General features: G+C 47.1%; 1 protein-coding gene across 1 annotated transcript in view; it reads right to left on the bottom strand.

Annotated features, from left to right (window-relative positions):
• The window catches only part of dcc (DCC netrin 1 receptor), a 111378-nt gene that overhangs the window by 58097 nt on the left and 35309 nt on the right, over positions 1-17972 (bottom strand). Inside the window, exons 6-10 of the mRNA XM_077011378.1 lie at positions 8966-9122; positions 7449-7603; positions 5556-5707; positions 4531-4669; positions 1602-1651 (exon numbers count right to left, since the gene is read on the bottom strand). Of these exons, the coding sequence (XP_076867493.1) occupies positions 1602-1651; positions 4531-4669; positions 5556-5707; positions 7449-7603; positions 8966-9122 (653 nt within the window). The remainder of the gene's footprint in view (positions 1-1601; positions 1652-4530; positions 4670-5555; positions 5708-7448; positions 7604-8965; positions 9123-17972) is intronic.

Here is a 17972-nt window from a genome sequence, read left to right as displayed (position 1 = left end):
GCAAACTTCACTTTGTGTCCTCAGTTTTAATCAGGAAAAGAAAGCTGAAAGGGTCTGAAAGTGCCAAGAGAAATTCTACTCTTCACATGACTCGACATGAAAAGAGAAATTAGGAAAACAATTGTGCCTCATGTTGCAACGCTTTACTCTGACCCGTCTTCCTTCGGCAGCCATTCATGCAGGAGTTGAAGTTCCAACTTCATGTTTTCAGGTCATTTCTGAGTCTTCTGAGCGAGCCTCACCCAAGAGCCATTGAACTCTAGCATTTCTGCTGTTTTATGATAGGGCTAATTACAAGCATAGTGTCTGAAAACAGCTGATCATCCCAGTTGATTATTGAAGTACTGCTAATTACGGTCTGAGGCCACGGAGAGGCTCTGCTAATTGATGGTTACATTCATCTCCTCATTGCAGCTGCCGTAGCTCACTGGCAGGAGGGAGAGTGCTGACAAACTCACTGCTTCTCCTCCTGTCTACTATGGCCCCACAATGCACCTGGCCTAAACCAGAACTGTCATCACTGCTGTCACCATCATCCCTCTAAAATGTCCAACGGCAAAAGATAATGACAAACTCAGTCATATGGGCGACATATCCAATAGTTCTCTTCCACCGCATAAGCTGCAGATTAACGACCAAGTCCACAACATGAGTTTCAGATTAACACTCATGCCCACTGCATCAACTGCAGATTAAATCCCATATACACAGAATGAACTTCAGATTAACACCCATGTGCAGTACATGAACTGGTAGTCTGGTGTTCTGGCCTATTAATCAGAAAATAAGGTATATGACTGAGGCAGAATTGTCAGGCCTGGTCCCTCTTCCAGACCACAACATGTCCTCCTTACGTCAGTCCATCAAGTGGGTTTGTAATACAGTGGAAACAGTGAAAGCTGCTAGGATTTTAATGACGTACTGATGGACAAGGATCAACAGGGACATGTGTGGACATGTGTAGACGTGTGTGGACATGTGGGTCACCCAGCTTTCACAGTTCTAAGTGCTCTGCTGTTTCTGGAAATTTTATGGTATCCTGTAATAGACTGAGATACTGAGAAAAATGGGTGACGTAACAAATCGCAATCACTGACACCGGCACTCTCGGGTGGACACAGAGCTTAGAATGGGATGATTAGCAGGTTCTGAAAAGAATTAACACGTAATCCGTTGTAATCCAGTCCACACACACACACACACACACACACACACACACACACACACACACACACACACACACACACACACACACACACACACACACACACACACACACACACACACACACACACACACCTCTTCATTCTTTGCTTTTAAGGCAAACCTTGTTCTAGCCCTTATCTGTTTCCATGTGTTCAGCCCATCCAGATGATCACAGAGCTGCTTCCTCTGATCCTGTCTGCACCTTTCCAAAAGGTTCAGCCGGCACACGATCTAACGAGGTGTTTAAAACTTTATTTCCACTAACTGCACATGTCTCAGTAACAGCCTGAGGGCAGAACACTGGAAACGTCTCCTTCCATCCCTCTCTCATTTAGAGTCTCTCTCTCTCTCTCTCTCCCTCCCTCCCTCTCCCTCTCCCTCTCTCCCTTACTCACCCGTGAGTAGATCACCTCTAGAGAGATGTTCTGGGGAGGTGCGCTTGGAACTGTAGGGGAAAAAAACAGAAACAGGGGCATTAGGAAGATGGTGTGTGTGTGTGTGTGTGTGTGTGTGTGATATCATCACAGTATGTGGACAAATGACTATTCACATGGGCACAAGTCACCTAATAGTCCTTGCTTGTTAAAGCTGTTATTGAATTAGGCCTCTGCTTGAGGGACTACCTAGACTGATACCCTTTGAATAATACAAGAAGGCATTACTGATTACAGCGCTTCCTGTGGTGTGTGGAGGTAATCAATTATCAAATTACCTCACATGAGATAACCCATCATAGACATTCATACAAACACACTTTCAGAAGGCCTCTAGGGAATCTGTCTGTTGATCCATTTCAGAGCCACTGATTCTGATTGATTTACTGAAGTGTGTTTACTATGAGCCTATCATGGTGGTGCCAGTGTTTGAGTGTGTGTGTGTGTGTGTGTGTGTGTGTGTGTGTGTGTGTGTGTGTGTGTGTGTGTGTGTGTGTGTGTGTGTGTGTGTGCGCGCATAGACTGGAACAGTCTATCATACATATACATACAAAGACATTATATATAATATATTTTATATATATATATATATATATATATATATATATATATATATATATATATATATATATATATATATATATATATATATATAAAACCATACAATTATATAATTATATAAGTGTAAGTTTATAATTAAGGAGAGGCATTTGTTTATAATTAAAGAGAAGTGACACAGCACAGTGTGACTGTGTGAGTATCTGTAAATGCACTATGCATTTTCTTCTAATATGATCTGATGTATAATTACCTTAAATGAGAAAAGGAGAGAGACAGTAGGACAGAGAAAGAAGGAAAGAAATGGAGACAGAGAGAGAGAGACAGAGAGAGAGAGAGAGAGAGAGAGAGAGAGCGAGAGAGCAAGATGTGGCGTCACACAATTTCATTAGTGTGGCACAAGGGGTCCTTAATTAAGCAGGAAATGGAAAAGCAGGTCTCGTGGCTCATTTGTTGCGTGTGCCTGCGTTTGGCTAATGGAAGCTGACAGACAATACATTTCCATGGGCTCTCCCTCCACTCTGAAGATAATGTGAAGAGACAGAGGGAGCCAGCCTCGTCACTCCGAGAGCGCCTCTCGCCATTCCGCTGGACGGATGGACGGAGGGAGGGAGGGAGAGAGGGGAAGGAGTGATGGACAGATGGGGCCTTGGAGTTCAGAAGCTTTGGAAAAGCGACCGACACTCCAGAGGAGAGGTTGGTGCTGCAGAATGGAGGGATGAGGATGTGTGGGAAAAGAGCAAGTATATCAAGGAAGAGTGAGAGAGATGGAGAGAGAGAGTGAGTAAAAGAGAGAGCGAGAGAGAGATAGAATGCAGTCATGTGAGAGGAACCCAGAGTATGACTCTCTAAAGCTCTCTGACTCAAGGGGGACTCCCTGGGCCTCAGTAAGTGCGTGTTGGCTAGACCCTCTCATTCCCTCTCTCTACCTGTCCCCACTTTCTCTCCTCCGTGCATCTCTCTCTCTCTTTCTATCCCTCTTTCAGCACCTCTAAAGTGAAGGGGCTCACGTAACCCCTTCCGTCGTGACTTCTGAAGTCACCGTGACAGGTGTATGGGAGCTTTTCAAGCTGCCTCGTTCTGATATTGACCAATCGGTGAAAGCGTGACGGCAGCCTGGGGAAGTGCGATAAAGATCTGGCGATGAGATGCATGATCCCCAGATTAACACCAAAGCCGTGCTGCAGACAGCAAATGAGCAGCTAACACTGAAGCCCAAGAGCTTACACTGATGCATCGGTGAAGGAGACCAGAAGAGCCACCTGTGCTACGTTAATATTCAGCAGACTCCAGTGTTCATGCGTGTGTATCAGCCTCCCAAACCTTCACCAGATCCAATATTTGAAATCAGGCGTAATGAAATTCATCTCAAATACATCACTGGGACGGCTGCTGATCTGATTTCACAAGTACATGTGGTTTCCTTTCTGCGATGATGATGGGTATTAGATTCGGTGTACAGTATGGTGAGGCATTTCAGTGGTCTCTCTGGAGCCAGGGCTTGGGTGTACATGCTGGTTCAAACGGCGGGGGAGCGTGCTTGTTGTACCATAGGGCTGTGTGGTTGCTGTCTCACGGGACTAGGGAGGCACTCTCGGTGAGGTGTCACCCTGAGGTCCTGCAGGCCCACCTGCACTACACAGCCCTGGGGGACCACGGTGGTTCCTGCTCTCGGTGAGGTGTCACCCTGTGGTCCTGCAGGCCCACCTGCACTACACAGCCCTGGGGGACCACGGTGGTTCCTGCTCTCGGTGAGGCACCCCAGTGTGACCTCCAGCTCTGTTACCACTTTGTATTTTTTCCTTTGACCTCAGGGGACCTTCTCTCTGGTCTAATTAAATGTAGACAGATGTAAATGGAATATTCCACGCCTCTCCTCTCTAGCTAGACCCCCCTGGTGCGCCCACCAAGTCAAACCCGTCCGCAGCGGGTCGCGCTGGCCTGTCAAAATGGAGTGACGCGGTGCGAAATCGATTGCAGCCAAGGTGGAGTCCGAGCCCACATCTGGCAAATGTAATGAGACATCTGTTAATGTGGGCTAAATGACTCGATTAACGTGCACTGAATGTCTGCTGAACTTTGGGACATTGTGCAAATCCTGTGCAGATGCCATCAGTTTTTGACCGCAAAGGAGCTCCAGACTTGACCTGGCTTCAACCAGGAGAACATGCTAGATGTTCTCCAGGAATCACGTACAGGAACTGACCAGGACAGGGGTTGCTAAATTGGTTGCTAAATGTCTAGAGGTTCTTCTCTTCGGAGCAGTGTGGACGGTGTAGACTTGGTGTGGCGGGTGGAGGTGTGTGAGTGGGGTGCTGGTGGAGGCTCCTACCATCAGAGAGGGTGGTGATGAGCATGTCTTCGGTGGCGAGGCCTGGCCCGTGGCGGTTCAGAGCCAGCACGCGGAGCGAGTACTCAGTGAACTTCTTCAGTCCCTCCATTCTGTAGCTCTGGCCGAGAACCTCCACGCTCTGATGTGGTAGGAAACAGATCAATGCAGAGAATGAGAGAAAAAGGGAGAGAGAGAGAGAGAGAGAGAGAGAGAGAGAGAGAGAGAGAGAGAGAGAGAGAGAGAGAGAGAGAGGGAGAAAGAGATAACCAGATCATCCTCTCTTTTGAATTTATTCTCATGACAGAAAGGATTTCTCTCCCATCTGGCTGAAGGTCAGGTACTGAAGGACTGGAGGTCAGGTACTGAAGGTCAGGTAATGAAGAACTGAAGGTCAAGTACTGAAGGACTGAAGGTCAGGTACTGAACCATTCCTAACAGCCATGCTCCAGTCGCTCTTAGTGACTATAGTCTGTATTTTAGCTCAGTCTGGATTTCCACAGGCACTTGTGTGGCCCAGTGGAAGTGGAAGTCCCTCAACACAGAACCAGTCAGTGAGTTAAATATTTATCTAGCTATTCTCAACTATCCTTACATATCATTCACACACACTCTCTCTTCCCTATTTCTCTTTCAGTGAGCCATTCTGTCTGTCTTATGAGCAGAATGTTTCTTTTGCAGTGAAAACTTTGTGAAACTACAGTGGAGCCACACTGTGCTTTTGTAATTATATCCTTTTGTGATAAACAAAATTGGACGGACTGGATTTCAAATGAATTCATTCTAAAACCTGTGTCTGCTCTTCACATGTAATTTTCACCTCATTCAAACACAGTACAGACAGACAAAAAAAATGAAAGTAACTTGCAAAATCATTAATCTGTAATAAACGAACAAACAAATAAATAAATGGAAGAAACAGAAACCACACAATCTGTCATTTCCTCAAACATGCACAAGAATGGCATGGCTGATCATGTGACACACATTCAGGGGCTCATGGTAAATGTAGTTCGGTTTGTGCTGACCTGCTCTTTGCCAGTGGACGTTTCGGTCCACAGCAGACGGTATCCCTGGATCGGGCCGTTGGCGTAGGCCGGAGGATCCCACGAGGCCTGGATAGAGGTTGGGGAGCTTGCTTCAGCCTGGAGGTTCTCCACAGGACCTGGGACCTGCACTGCTTGGGGGGCGCACGCGCACACACACACACACACACATATACACACACGCGTGCATACACACACACATATGCACCACACACACACACAGAGGCACACACGTATGCACATACACACACACAAAGAGTGTGAGAGAGACTATCTGCATTTTAATACCCCATGATACTAATACCCAAAGCAACTCCCTCACAAAACCAGGAATTCAATTAACTCCGTGAGGTTCTACAAAAAGAAAAATATTAGGTCTGTACGATTTTTACTTCACATAATTTTTCACAAAACATTTAAATTGACATTATTCAACACTTTTTTATTTGTCTCATGTTAGAGATTTGATTTTTCTTTATCCCCACTGGAGAAAAACGCCTCGACACAGTGATTTAAACTCCACATTCGCCATATCCGACTCACTCCTTAAACTAGAGACTGAAGGTCAATTTGCTGCTCCAGTGTGTCTGTCCGCAGGGCCCCACACAACCTCACCTCGCATTAATATATGCGCATATTCAAGCTAATGGCAATGCAGGTGTTGGGAGTGTTTGCTGGTGAAATGGGCTACCAGCAGCTCAGTACGCAGTGTTTAAGGCCAACGTCGCAATCCACGGAGATGAACAGGGAGGTTGACGGGGCGCTCGCGTTGACGGGGCGCTCGCGGCTTTGAGACGCAGGGTCCGGAACGCCACACACGGCCGAGCCTTCGGCACTCCGCACGGATCGAAAGATGTGGGCAAAAACCTCGCCGGTGTGGTGCGAAGGAAAAGGTCAAGCTCTTCAACATCTCCACAGAGCCTCGTTAAAGAAGCGGGAGGCCTGAGGATGGACGCTGCTTCCTGTACTACAAGGTCGATAATGGAAGCCAATACTAGGGAATTAGACACGGAGAACAAGTCAGCTCAAATGTTTTTATGTTTAACAGCACACACTCGTGACTGCTACCTGAAAAGTCATTCAATAAATCGGACAAGGAGTAGTCCTTTATGGCTAATGTCTGAATCTCAGTAACACACTTAACGCAATTGTTGGGATGGCAATTAGAAGAATATTCTGGGTCCCCTTTTCAACAAGTTCTGCTCAAATCATAATTTAGCCAGGTATTGTTAATCTGGCCAGTTAATCTGCTCATTGAGTGCTGGGATGTTGGTTTGCCCCTAATTTCTGCTGACAACAAACAGAAAATATTAATGTCATATTATAATTTAATATTTGCCCCCCCAAGCAGTTGTAATTGAAAAGGTGAAGGGCGTGAAGGGCGTGAAGCTCATTTAAGCGACGATTCTGCATGCTGTGTAATATGACAAACTCTATCACCTCAGAGCTGTACATGCGATATTGGAAAGTGAAAAATACACTAATAATTAAACGCTTAGTATTTAGGCGGCCCTGAAGACCTCTGGGAGGAACCACACAACCAATGAACACGAGTGTTCCCGAAACGCAACCAATAAGCTCAGTGTCTCACGACAGCTGACAATGTATGCACCACATCTAATAAAGCACATGTGCAAATAGGGGTCTGTTGTGCAGTTCTCAGCATGGCAGACCCCAGATCAGTCCTGCGAGGGCTCAACTCAACACATGTGGTGTTCGGTGCTGAGAGAGGATCAGCACTGCTCCTAGCTCGCCGACGCCTGCAGACTGCCTGGGACGTCCCCACTTTTTACGACGGAGGTAACTGCCTCGAGCCAAAACCCCACGTCACGTGACCCACCCGGCGTCCCCCACCGATGCATGCTGGGTACTCACGTTCGGCCTGGGTTGTGACACGGATTGGCTTGGAGCTCTCCCCCGGGCCCATCTCGTTGTAGGCCACCACTCTGAAGGTGTAGACCGCCTCGGGCTTCAAGCCACTCACTGTCAGCTGAAGGGTCTCGGCCTCCGTCACGTTCACCGAACGCTCCCTGTAGAGAGCAAACAAGAGTTACTTACCGTCATCCCCTAGTTACTGACATCTGTACTGTCAAGTGAATGCTACAATTACACAGCACTACCCAAGGCCAAGTGAACACAAAGGCTGACAATACTGCTTCCAAAATCCTGCACACAAATTACAATACCGACTCCTCAACTCATCCCGGACTCCAGAAACCCAGTTTGCATTAATGAGGCTGCCTTAGGGGTTGAATAGGCTTCCTTTATGAGCCCAAGGTTTCTTGTAAAGCTTTCAAAATAAAACACACTTTAGGCAATCCATAAAGAGAAAATAACATACCGCTTCCTTAGCGTAGTGAACTGCATATATAGTATACATGTCACGGTAGGCCGGCCCCAGGCCTTGAGGGAGACGCCCACACACACGCCCACTCATCACACACCCCTCCCTCCTTCCCAATCACTTGTTTATTAATCACTCATCGTCACACTATTCCCTCCGCACGCTATCCAAACCCGCGGGTCTGCTCTTCCAGAGCTCTGGGCTCTCACACCCTGAGACTGTCGACGTGGCCACACTGCACACTTCACCCAGACGCCTTCCTCCACGTACCTGGAAGACTCGCGGTGCTACGTGCACATGCTACATGCGTTTGTGTACCGCGCTTTCTTTTCTCGTGATTGTCGCTACGTGGTTTAATGGATAGTAGAAATGTGCCTTTACTTTACTCCAGCTCCTTCATTCACGCCACGACAATATACCCCAAACTGTACACAGGCACGAGAAAAAACTCCAGTCTACCTGAAACTGGCACCTTTCACCATGATTAAAAGTGATATTTCGAATTAAACAAAGCACCCAACGGGTTTAATTTATCCTTATTTTCAAAGAGTCACGTCTTAATTTGTTTGGTTGTTCATGCCAGCCTCTGGGTATTATATTCACCGTGTGAAAACCAGCAGCTGATCTCTCCTGAGAGGCTGTAACCCCCCCCGCTGCGTGGGGCAGGGAGTCGGACGGGCGTCTGACTCACGGCCGTCCTCGCCCCCCCTCGGTGGGAGGAGTGTTAAATGTGGCGGCTGCTTCCTGCTAATTATGAGTCTCCTGCTTCTCCCTGGCCCTGCCTCGTTTATTTTTATAACCTGAGAGAACAGGGCCACTGTGTTCCTCCTCTTCATCACCGGTGAGGGCGATAAAGAGTGCCGGGGGTGGTGGGGGGCGTGTTGGTAATACTCGCCTGGGGCCGAGCGTTTTGCCTTTAAGTGCTCTTCCGCGTTGCAGCATCTGCTGTGGTGTTTTTGTTGTTGTTGTTGTTTTGGAACAAACCCACCAGTCTGGCTCTGGGAGAGATGCTGCCCCCTGGAGTCTGGGAGGATCCCCCCCAACGTACCTGTTGATGCCCTCCTGAGAGTAGAAGACCCCGTAGGTGAGGATGGTGCCGCGTGTCTCCACTGGGGGGCGCCATCCGAGGCGCACGAAGCGGCTGGAGACTAGGACAGGGGCCACGTCGCGGGGGGTGGAGGGGAGGACGCCTGAGCTCGGGAGAACTGGTGGGGGAGGAGAGGAGTAAGTCAAAGAGGAGGTGCGGGGTTCGGGGGGTTTGGTGGGCTGGGGGGGCGGGGGCGCTTGATCTGAGGAACCCTCTGCAAGGTTAGTCATACAGGGGGAGGGAAAAGAAGGATTGGAGAGGGGGAAGAGAAGAGAAGAGAGAAGAGGAAAGGAAAGGAAGAAAGGAGAAGTGAAGGAGATAAGGAGGTAAGGGGACGGGAGAAACGTGGGGAGGGGTCGAAAGAAAACAGGAGCATGACCAATGGGATGAAAACGTAAGAGGAAAAAGAGAGAGAACAGACCAGGAAGAAAAGAAAGAAGAGCGATAAGGAAGATCACCGACAAGAAACGCTCATCATAGATCAGACGGCTAGTCAACGTCACGGAGGAAGCACGGAGGAGGCTGGGGAGGAGATGGAGGCGAGAGCAGGTGTGGAGCAACAAACCAGCAGCACAGACAAACATGCCAGCATTAGCATGCGTATGTGTGTGTGTGTGTGTGTGTGTGTGTGTGTGTGTGTGTAAGTTCATCGCTGGGGTGGGGGTTGAAGCTGGAGAGCTGGAATGGGATGAGAAGCTTGTCTCTAGTGCTGTGCTCCAAAAAAGACATCTGGAGGTAGCCAAACCTATAGATTTGTGCTCTAGAAACTGGACGTCTGGATCTGTGCTATGGAAATTGCATCTGGCTTTCTTTACAGGCAAGACAAGAAGGCTTGAGTAGGTCTGTGACACTTTAAGCGGACTCTGGAGCTCCGCTCTAAAAAAGCCTCTGGCCTTCTACATGAAGCTGTGGTCTAGAGAAGGAAACTGACTGTGAATGATGAATGAGGAGTAGTACAGATTCATACTCTTATGTGACCGAGCAAAAAATTCTCAATATTGTACTGAACTATGTGCAAATATTAGACAAGCAAAATGTAACCCCTGGTGTCTGACATATGACTAAGCTATATGATTACGTATAACTACGTAAACTACGGTATATGACAGTATAACTATATGACTAAGCATAATTACTGACATGAAGTACTGATCATGTGGTCCAAAATGTACTCTAGTGCACAGAAAGGTTATTTGTGTGTGTGTGTGTGTGTCTGTATGTGTGTTTCTGTGCTTGCTAGGAACCCCCCCCCCCCCCCGACACTTTTTTCACACCTCCAGTGTTGTTCGCTCATGCAGATACTTCCATGTCAGACAGTACCTTCACACACGAGCACACACCCCCTCGCTCCGGGAATGAGTGTTACAACCCAGAGAACACATGCGACTCTCCGGACGCCCGTCACGCTGAAGAAAGCCTCCCCAAAACAAGGCCCACTCTGGCAGAGCTAAAGAAGCAGTCAGGGGAAGGCGATTAGCCCTGGACACAACGCCCCCTGGCTGGTAAAACTGACATGTTGACGTGCTGTGCAGCACGAGAGAGAGAGAGAGAGAGAGAGCGAGAGAGAGAGAGAGAGACACACAACTGCCCCAAATACTACACCTGTGCAAAAATGGCAGACTAGGTCTGGGCCTGTGTGCTTATTCTGAGGGCTATGGAAAATGGTGTTTGTTATGAACACAGGCACCTATCACAGTGACCTGAGCCCCTGCACTGCTGAATAGACAGTGTTGCAGAGAGACGTGTGCAAAGTGATCTGTTATTCATTCTGTGTACGTCTGTGGATGTTCATACATGTGTGTGTGTATTCTTTCCTATAAGACCTATAAAAATCAAGGTGAACACTGACACAGACACACACACATGCATGTGTACACACACTCACACACATGCACTGCAATGCCACCAAAAGTGGCTTTTACATTGTGAGGACCAGCGTGAAAGGGCAATTCGTCAGACCTGTCATTTACAGAGCTGCTTTCTGCTATCACCAGTCAGAACACAGTATATAACACACACACACACACACACACATACACACACATACATGCGTGCACTCACACATTCACACACCTCCATACACACTCATGCACACACACACACACACATATGCGTGCACTCACACAAACATTCACACACCTCCAAACACACACACGCACGCACATACACATTCACTCACACTTCCATACACACACACACACACACACACGCATGCATACACAAATATTCATACACCTTCATACACACACACACACACACCTCCATACACACACACCTCTTTATACACACACAGACATGCACGCACACACGCACATACATATTCACACACACCTCCAAAAACATACACAGACACACACACACACGCACATACATATTCACACACACACACACACTCCTGCCAGACATCAATAGCTCAGGCTCGGTCCCTTTGTGCTGTTCTCCAGACAGCTGCCGGTGTCCTCATGGGTTTCTCAGCACCTCACTGAAAGGCCCCGTAAGGCCCGTAAGGCCCGTCTCCTTCACACACTCGCCCAGGAGAAACCGTTAACCGTGCCCAAATTACAGCGCTGCTTGAAAGGCGAATGGGGACACATGAGGACACTAATCAGGCTGTGATCCAAGCAAAGCCTGGCCACCACCTGCGAGAGAGAGAGAGAGAGAGAGAGAGAGAGAGAGAGAGAGAGAGAGAGAGAGAGAGAGAGAGAGAGAGAGAGAGCGAGCTGCTTCATAGCTCTTGATTCAGATGGCCGCAGAGGAGAAGGCTCTCGCGGTTCAGACACAGAGCTCAGGGCTGAGAGTGACCTGCTGTTGTTCCTCTCAAAACTCTGGAAAGACTCTGTGAAGCTGCTCTGATCTGTAGGCAGCAAAGAGCACAAAAACAAACAAATCTGCACTGCAACGCATAACTCTGACGGGACACCTCTGTCCCAGGACGGCCCTGTCCTTACAGGAACGTTTGCATGCGGTGGACGTAGACCACTGCCAACAGTTGAACAATAAAGGAGAGAAAAAAATAAAGTTCTTTCACAAATGGATGATCTCTCACTGGGCTAAAAAAAACACTCCTATGTTGAAATGAGGCTCTTATCAGCCACTGGTGTATGAAATAAGGTTCTTATCAGCCACTGGTGTATGCTTCAGGCACTTTCCAGTTCTGCAGAACCAATTGAGGACTCAGGTTATAGAGGCCATTAGACACAAATTATGTCCGGGTGCCCATTACCCCTTATTTTCTCTCGTTTTCTGTCTCCGTCATTTCCATAGTTACCCCCCCCCCCCGTCTCCTTCTCTCTCTATTTCTTTCTGCTGAGGCTGAACAGTGTCTTCAGTGCTTGTCTAGAAGGTGCATGTCTCTACCAGACTCTCTGCCAGATCATGGACGTCTGTCTGCCTCTCTGCTAGATCAGGGACGTCTGTCTCTTTCTCTGCCAGATCACACTTTGCTCCTGCTCTGGAATTTGTCCCTGCAAATGTGGTGGAGCTAGACCTATCCTACTCTGATAGGTCAAATCAGATAGCAAACACACACACACACACACACACACACACACACAAAGCAGACACAAAGCACATATAAACAAGCCCACATTGCTCAAATGACCACATCTGGAGCAAATGTGAGCATGTGAGATGTATAAAGTCTATTTTCAGTACTTGTTTCCTGTTCTGAAAGCCAGCAAGGTCTAAATGCAGCTAATCAGGAAATCAGAGAGACCAAACTCACTGTAATAGCTTCATTACTGTTCATCAGTGGGGGGAGGACATAAAAATGAAAGAGACAAAATTGCTTGTATAAGCTAAGAGCAGCTATGTGTTTGATGAAATTTAGTCCAGTAAAATGGCTTGTAAAATGCATGTTTTTTTCTCCAGTTTATCTCTTCACTAATCACATTAACTAATATCGTTACAGTTCATCTCTGTGAAATGTAACTATGATCCTGATTGCATTTTACACTTCTCAATAAGAAGCTTTACTTTTCTTTCCAGCAAACTCGACCAGACAGACACAGACTGCACAGGGTGCTTTGCAGAGTTTCATAAACACCAGTCCGTATCCGGAGTGAACGCTATAATCCTTTGTGGCATCTGGAGCCTTTTGGAGACTTCCAAGCCTTCTGAGCCTTGACTCTGCTCCCCAGAGCTGACAATACGCTGATGAGGAACTTGGAGGCTAAGAGGTAAAGACTGGTCAAGATAAGACTGAAGGACACCTGGACCCTGTTAAGGGGTGTTGGAGGAGAGTTGGAGAAGAGCCGAGAGGAGAGATGGTGGTCTGAAGAATTAGGTCTGGAGAACTTGTTCCCTGGAGCTTCATGGATCTGTCTCCACTTCATGGATCTGTCTCCACCAGAGAATCATAGAATCATAACAAATCATCATATAAATCAAACAAATCATCAAAGGCATGATTTGTTTGATTTATATTACCTCATTGTACCTGTTTCTGTATTTGGTTGTAGGCGAAGCAGGGGTAAATACAACCATTAAATAATTGCAGAAGAAAACGGAGAATGTCTGTGACATTTCCTTTCCATAAGCCAGCTTACTTCATATCAAATAGTTATAATGACAAGAAACAGTCTAGAATAGCATTTATGAAAATGTCATTGTACTGTGTACTTTATTACAGAAGGAAGAATGCCAAGCAGCATGAAGCCCACTTTCTAAACTAGAGGTGGACATTTATATGTAAGGAATTGTGCCCAGTAAGGGTCAGTTTAATTTAAGACCAGATAAATTTGTTTCTATCCCTGGGTGTCTTTTGTTTACATTAATCAAAACCAACTTATAGATATAACGCTAACGCAAGCTACTTTCAAAGAGAGAAAAACAGCACATTTAATAATGGCCATTTTACTTAAATAACAAGAACTCTTAGTATTTTGAAACTGCACGAACTCATTACAATGTAGAGAGCAAATAACCATGAACAAAGGAGATGTTCTGGTGTCTCCCAACTTGGGAAGGACAAGCCTCGTCTGCCATCTCCTCTACATGCAGTACATAGCCACCAAAATATGGGAGGGAGACGCCAACATATATTGTCCCACGGTCAAAGTTTTAGCCTTTTCCATTATGTGACCCTTCATACAACACCAGCGTAACACCTGGTATATAATATAAGAAAAAATACCCATGTTTAGTTGAGTAAACATTAGACAGCCCTCACCATGGATTACATCCAAAACACACTTAGGCTTTCATGAGGCTGATGTCAAAGGTCGACACACAAAGACTGACGTGCCTAAAGCTACGAGAGAATATTAGCTTACACGCACGCAATGGCTCAGGGACATTCTAGTGTAGGAGAGGAGGTCTCCATGGAGGCTTGGGTGACCAATATAAAGAAACCCCTGAGTGTCTTGAGGCATTTCTCCTTGAAACTAGCGATGAGTACGTCTTACACTGGCTCCTTTCAGAGGGGTGTCGTCTTAACACTGGGGCTAAACTCCAGTGCCTTCTCTTGAACAGGCCAGACTTTCATAAACTTTTATTGGCTACTGGCTACTGCTGTATAAGAGTTTAAAAGCCCAGGATGGCCAGAAGCTTTACTGGAGAATGTGGGCAAACAAGAGAACATCCGCTCTGAGGAAGTACAACATATCTGCAAATAGCCAGATTAGCATATGAAAGGCAGATGTGGGTAGGGCGGAGTGAGACATCCACTCAGAAGGCCAGTCTCCAAAGTGAGCTAACTCTAGGCAACACTTCAACGTTAGAGAAACGCTTTAATAAAGACAGATTTCCCGTGCCTGCTTATCGAGTAAGTTTAGACGCTCAAAACTCAGATGATGATGCTATTGCCACATTACAAAATGTAACCAATTGTAACATAGAATCAATAGGCTTGTAATATGCTAATAAATACTTGAGTACTCATATGTACTCAAATACTTGTGCTCATGAATCATGTAATTCATGTAAATGTTTAAGTACTTATTAACCAGAGTGCTTAAGTACTTACTAAGACCCAACTATGAGGCTAGCTAATGGTAAACCTCTGATACAGGTATAACCTTTCTAAAGTAGGTTAAATATATTCACATGTCTTCCGCTGGGCTCTACAATAGAATATGGCCAATTTCCCATATTTGTGCATTATAATTGGGTTGAAAGTTCTTGATGTTTTGTGATCTTGACCTGCACCTACTTCCATTAGCGGTTTCCGGTTAGCAGAGCAGCACACCAGACATGACTGCTCCACCACAGTCACCTACAGCTCCGCACCATTTCAGGTCAGAAACCAGCTGTTCTCTTACAGCCTGCACCCCCCCCCCCCCCTCCCCCCGACACACACAGGCCCCAAAAGACCTGAGCAGGCCAGGATGCAGGAATGTGCCATCCTAGCAACCGTGGCACACATCTGTTCCCTTTCTATGTTGCTTTAATTCCAGGAGAGGCCCTGCCGCGCCGTAATGTGGGATTTTTGGCATTATTCTGACCGAGATCAGTGCAGAGGCGTCAGCTCTGATCAGCTGAAATGAGTCCAGCACAAATGGGGTTGGTAACGGTGCAAGGCTCCGAGGGACCACCTGCTACCTTAGCTTGGAACGCAGATGAGAATTCCTTGCCACGCTTCTGAAAAATTGTGTCTCTAATGAGTGATGTAAGTATTTTTTTTTATGTATAGCTTTATTTATATACTGGTTTCATAATTGCAGATCTTTGCATTGCTGCCATGGTATATCCACACAGATCTGAAACCCGTCTTGCAGGTCAATATCTGCTCAGAAGCACCTGAAGACACTGCCAGAAACCTGGTACCACTCATCAACCATTCATCAACCACCGACCAAAAACTCACTGCTAAAGCACCGTTACCACACTCTGCTCTTAAATGACCCCCTGGTAACCACCTCTGCAGAGTCAGACATTTTTCCAGGAGTGTATTTTTAGACACAGGCATTTGTTCCCTGACGCAAGATTTAAAAAAAAAAAGAAACTCAGTGTGGTGCTGCTAACAATAGACCGAAACCTTGGCAAAGTCCGACAGATTGTTTCACCTCAGCTTCTGTCCGAGGCTCCCTTGAAGAAAGCCGCCCTGGACCATTTCTCCCCCACTCCGTTCCTTTTCTAATTTTCTCTCCTCCCACCACATGACATTAGTCTTCAGGCTGGGTGGATGACAAAAAAAGAAAGCGTGTGTCGGCGTTCTATCACTGAGCGGATCGATTTCTGGAGAGCTGTTGCCAAGATGCATGGGGAATGACTGGTCCCCCCACCCCGATCCATACGTGAGCACCCCAAGGGGTGGGGGGGGTGTGGTATACTAAACAGACATCTGGGGGCACGTTTCCCTTCTAATGGCATCTCACGTGGTACTGCAGAGAGGTCCATGAATTCGTCGTCCTGACAAAAAATGATTTTTATTGGGAGGAAAAGACAGGGACAGGGGGGTGAGTGGGGGTGGGGGGAAGGGCAATAGAACGGTGGCAGATCGATCTGCGAGGACACGTTTGTGGAATGGAGTCTTTCAGCTTGCTGTTGTGGAAGGCATCATGGTCGCCCCTGCCCCAGATAACGGAAGGCCATTGAGAAGACTGATGCAAGCCCCATGGAGAGAGAGAGAGAGAGAGAGAGAGCGCTGCTGGGAGGTCATGGGGTTTCTGACTATCTTCTTCTCTCCTGGACCAACATTAACGTTTTCTTGCTCATTTTTCTCTCCTTTCCATCATAGGAGCGGAGACTCTTTGCCTGCAGCTGGGAGGTGATCAGACAGGGCGGGATGAGGCCGCGTGAGGAGACACGTGGGACGGACCAGACAGCCACTCAGACGAGGGGGTTACGGACCGCGAATCTGATAGTTACGGGTGTTGCTGAAACACAAAAAGCTTGAATGCAGAGGGCTCACAATGATGTGAGCACAGATGATTACTATGATCAGTAGCCAAGTCTCTCCTGATGAAAAGTCTTCATCGCCAGTGAGGTGTACAGTCACCGCCATCTGCGTGTAAAAGGGTGCTGTGCTGTATTAAAACCCCCCCATTTTATCACACCATCTCCGAAATGAGACGTTCGCCCAGGCTCGGTGAAGGAGAAAAAGGAGGCGTCTCTCCTCCTCCTCCTCCGCTCCAGATCTAATTCCCATATGGACCCCCGCGCTTTTCCGGACCGCTACATCAGGCTGTCCATCATCCACCCTCCACCTCCGTCCTTCCTCCACCATCGCATTACCTGGAGTTCATCCGCTGGTGAGTGGGAGAGGACTGAGGAGGTCTTTTCTAATTTACACAATAACAATCATTTGCCAGACGGAGCGTGAGGGCAATCTGATGAGCTCCGTCGAGGTGCCGTCCGGGTGCGGAACGTTGGATGGGGTGATCGAAAAGCCACAGCGAGGCACGTTGTGCCAAATGTCCCTTTATGACGGGCTATCTCACCACAAAACGGTGGACGCCAGCCTTTATCCTGCCGTTCTGTACAGAGGGTCAGCGCGATGACCTGCACATGGGAGATAAAGTGGGCTTTGTCTGGACAGCATGCCGTATACGGCACACAGACATCTTCAAAACTGTGGAGTGAGGCCACTAGTGGACTGATGCGGTACTGCAGGTGGGTTAACGATTTCTCTTAGTTTGCGATTAGTAACAAATACAGTAGTTTCTAGTAGCTAGTAGTAAAAATATATATAATGTATATTTAGGTTTTTGCATTTGTAATGGTATTCCATACTAAACTGTGCATGAATGTAAATAATATATGCTAACAGGATTTACACCATTATAGACCAATACAACATACAGGAGATCGTACCCCATGTACCAATAAAAGCCTTTGAGAAGCAAGAGCCACTGCTAAGCTACATGACATATGATCAAACACACGTTAAATTGAACTGCAGCGAGCATCACCTTCACTTAAACAGATCTCTGGCTTTAAGCAGGCACACGCCCTGAGCTGAAGACCACATACAGGCTTGTCTTGGCTTAGGAGCGTAAACGCAGTTGTGCACGTGCGCGTGAACTTG

This window comes from Brachyhypopomus gauderio, chromosome 7 (genome assembly GCF_052324685.1).
Source record: "Brachyhypopomus gauderio isolate BG-103 chromosome 7, BGAUD_0.2, whole genome shotgun sequence".
Classification (NCBI taxonomy): domain Eukaryota; kingdom Metazoa; phylum Chordata; class Actinopteri; order Gymnotiformes; family Hypopomidae; genus Brachyhypopomus; species Brachyhypopomus gauderio.
This window is presented reverse-complemented; position numbering and strand designations above follow the sequence as displayed.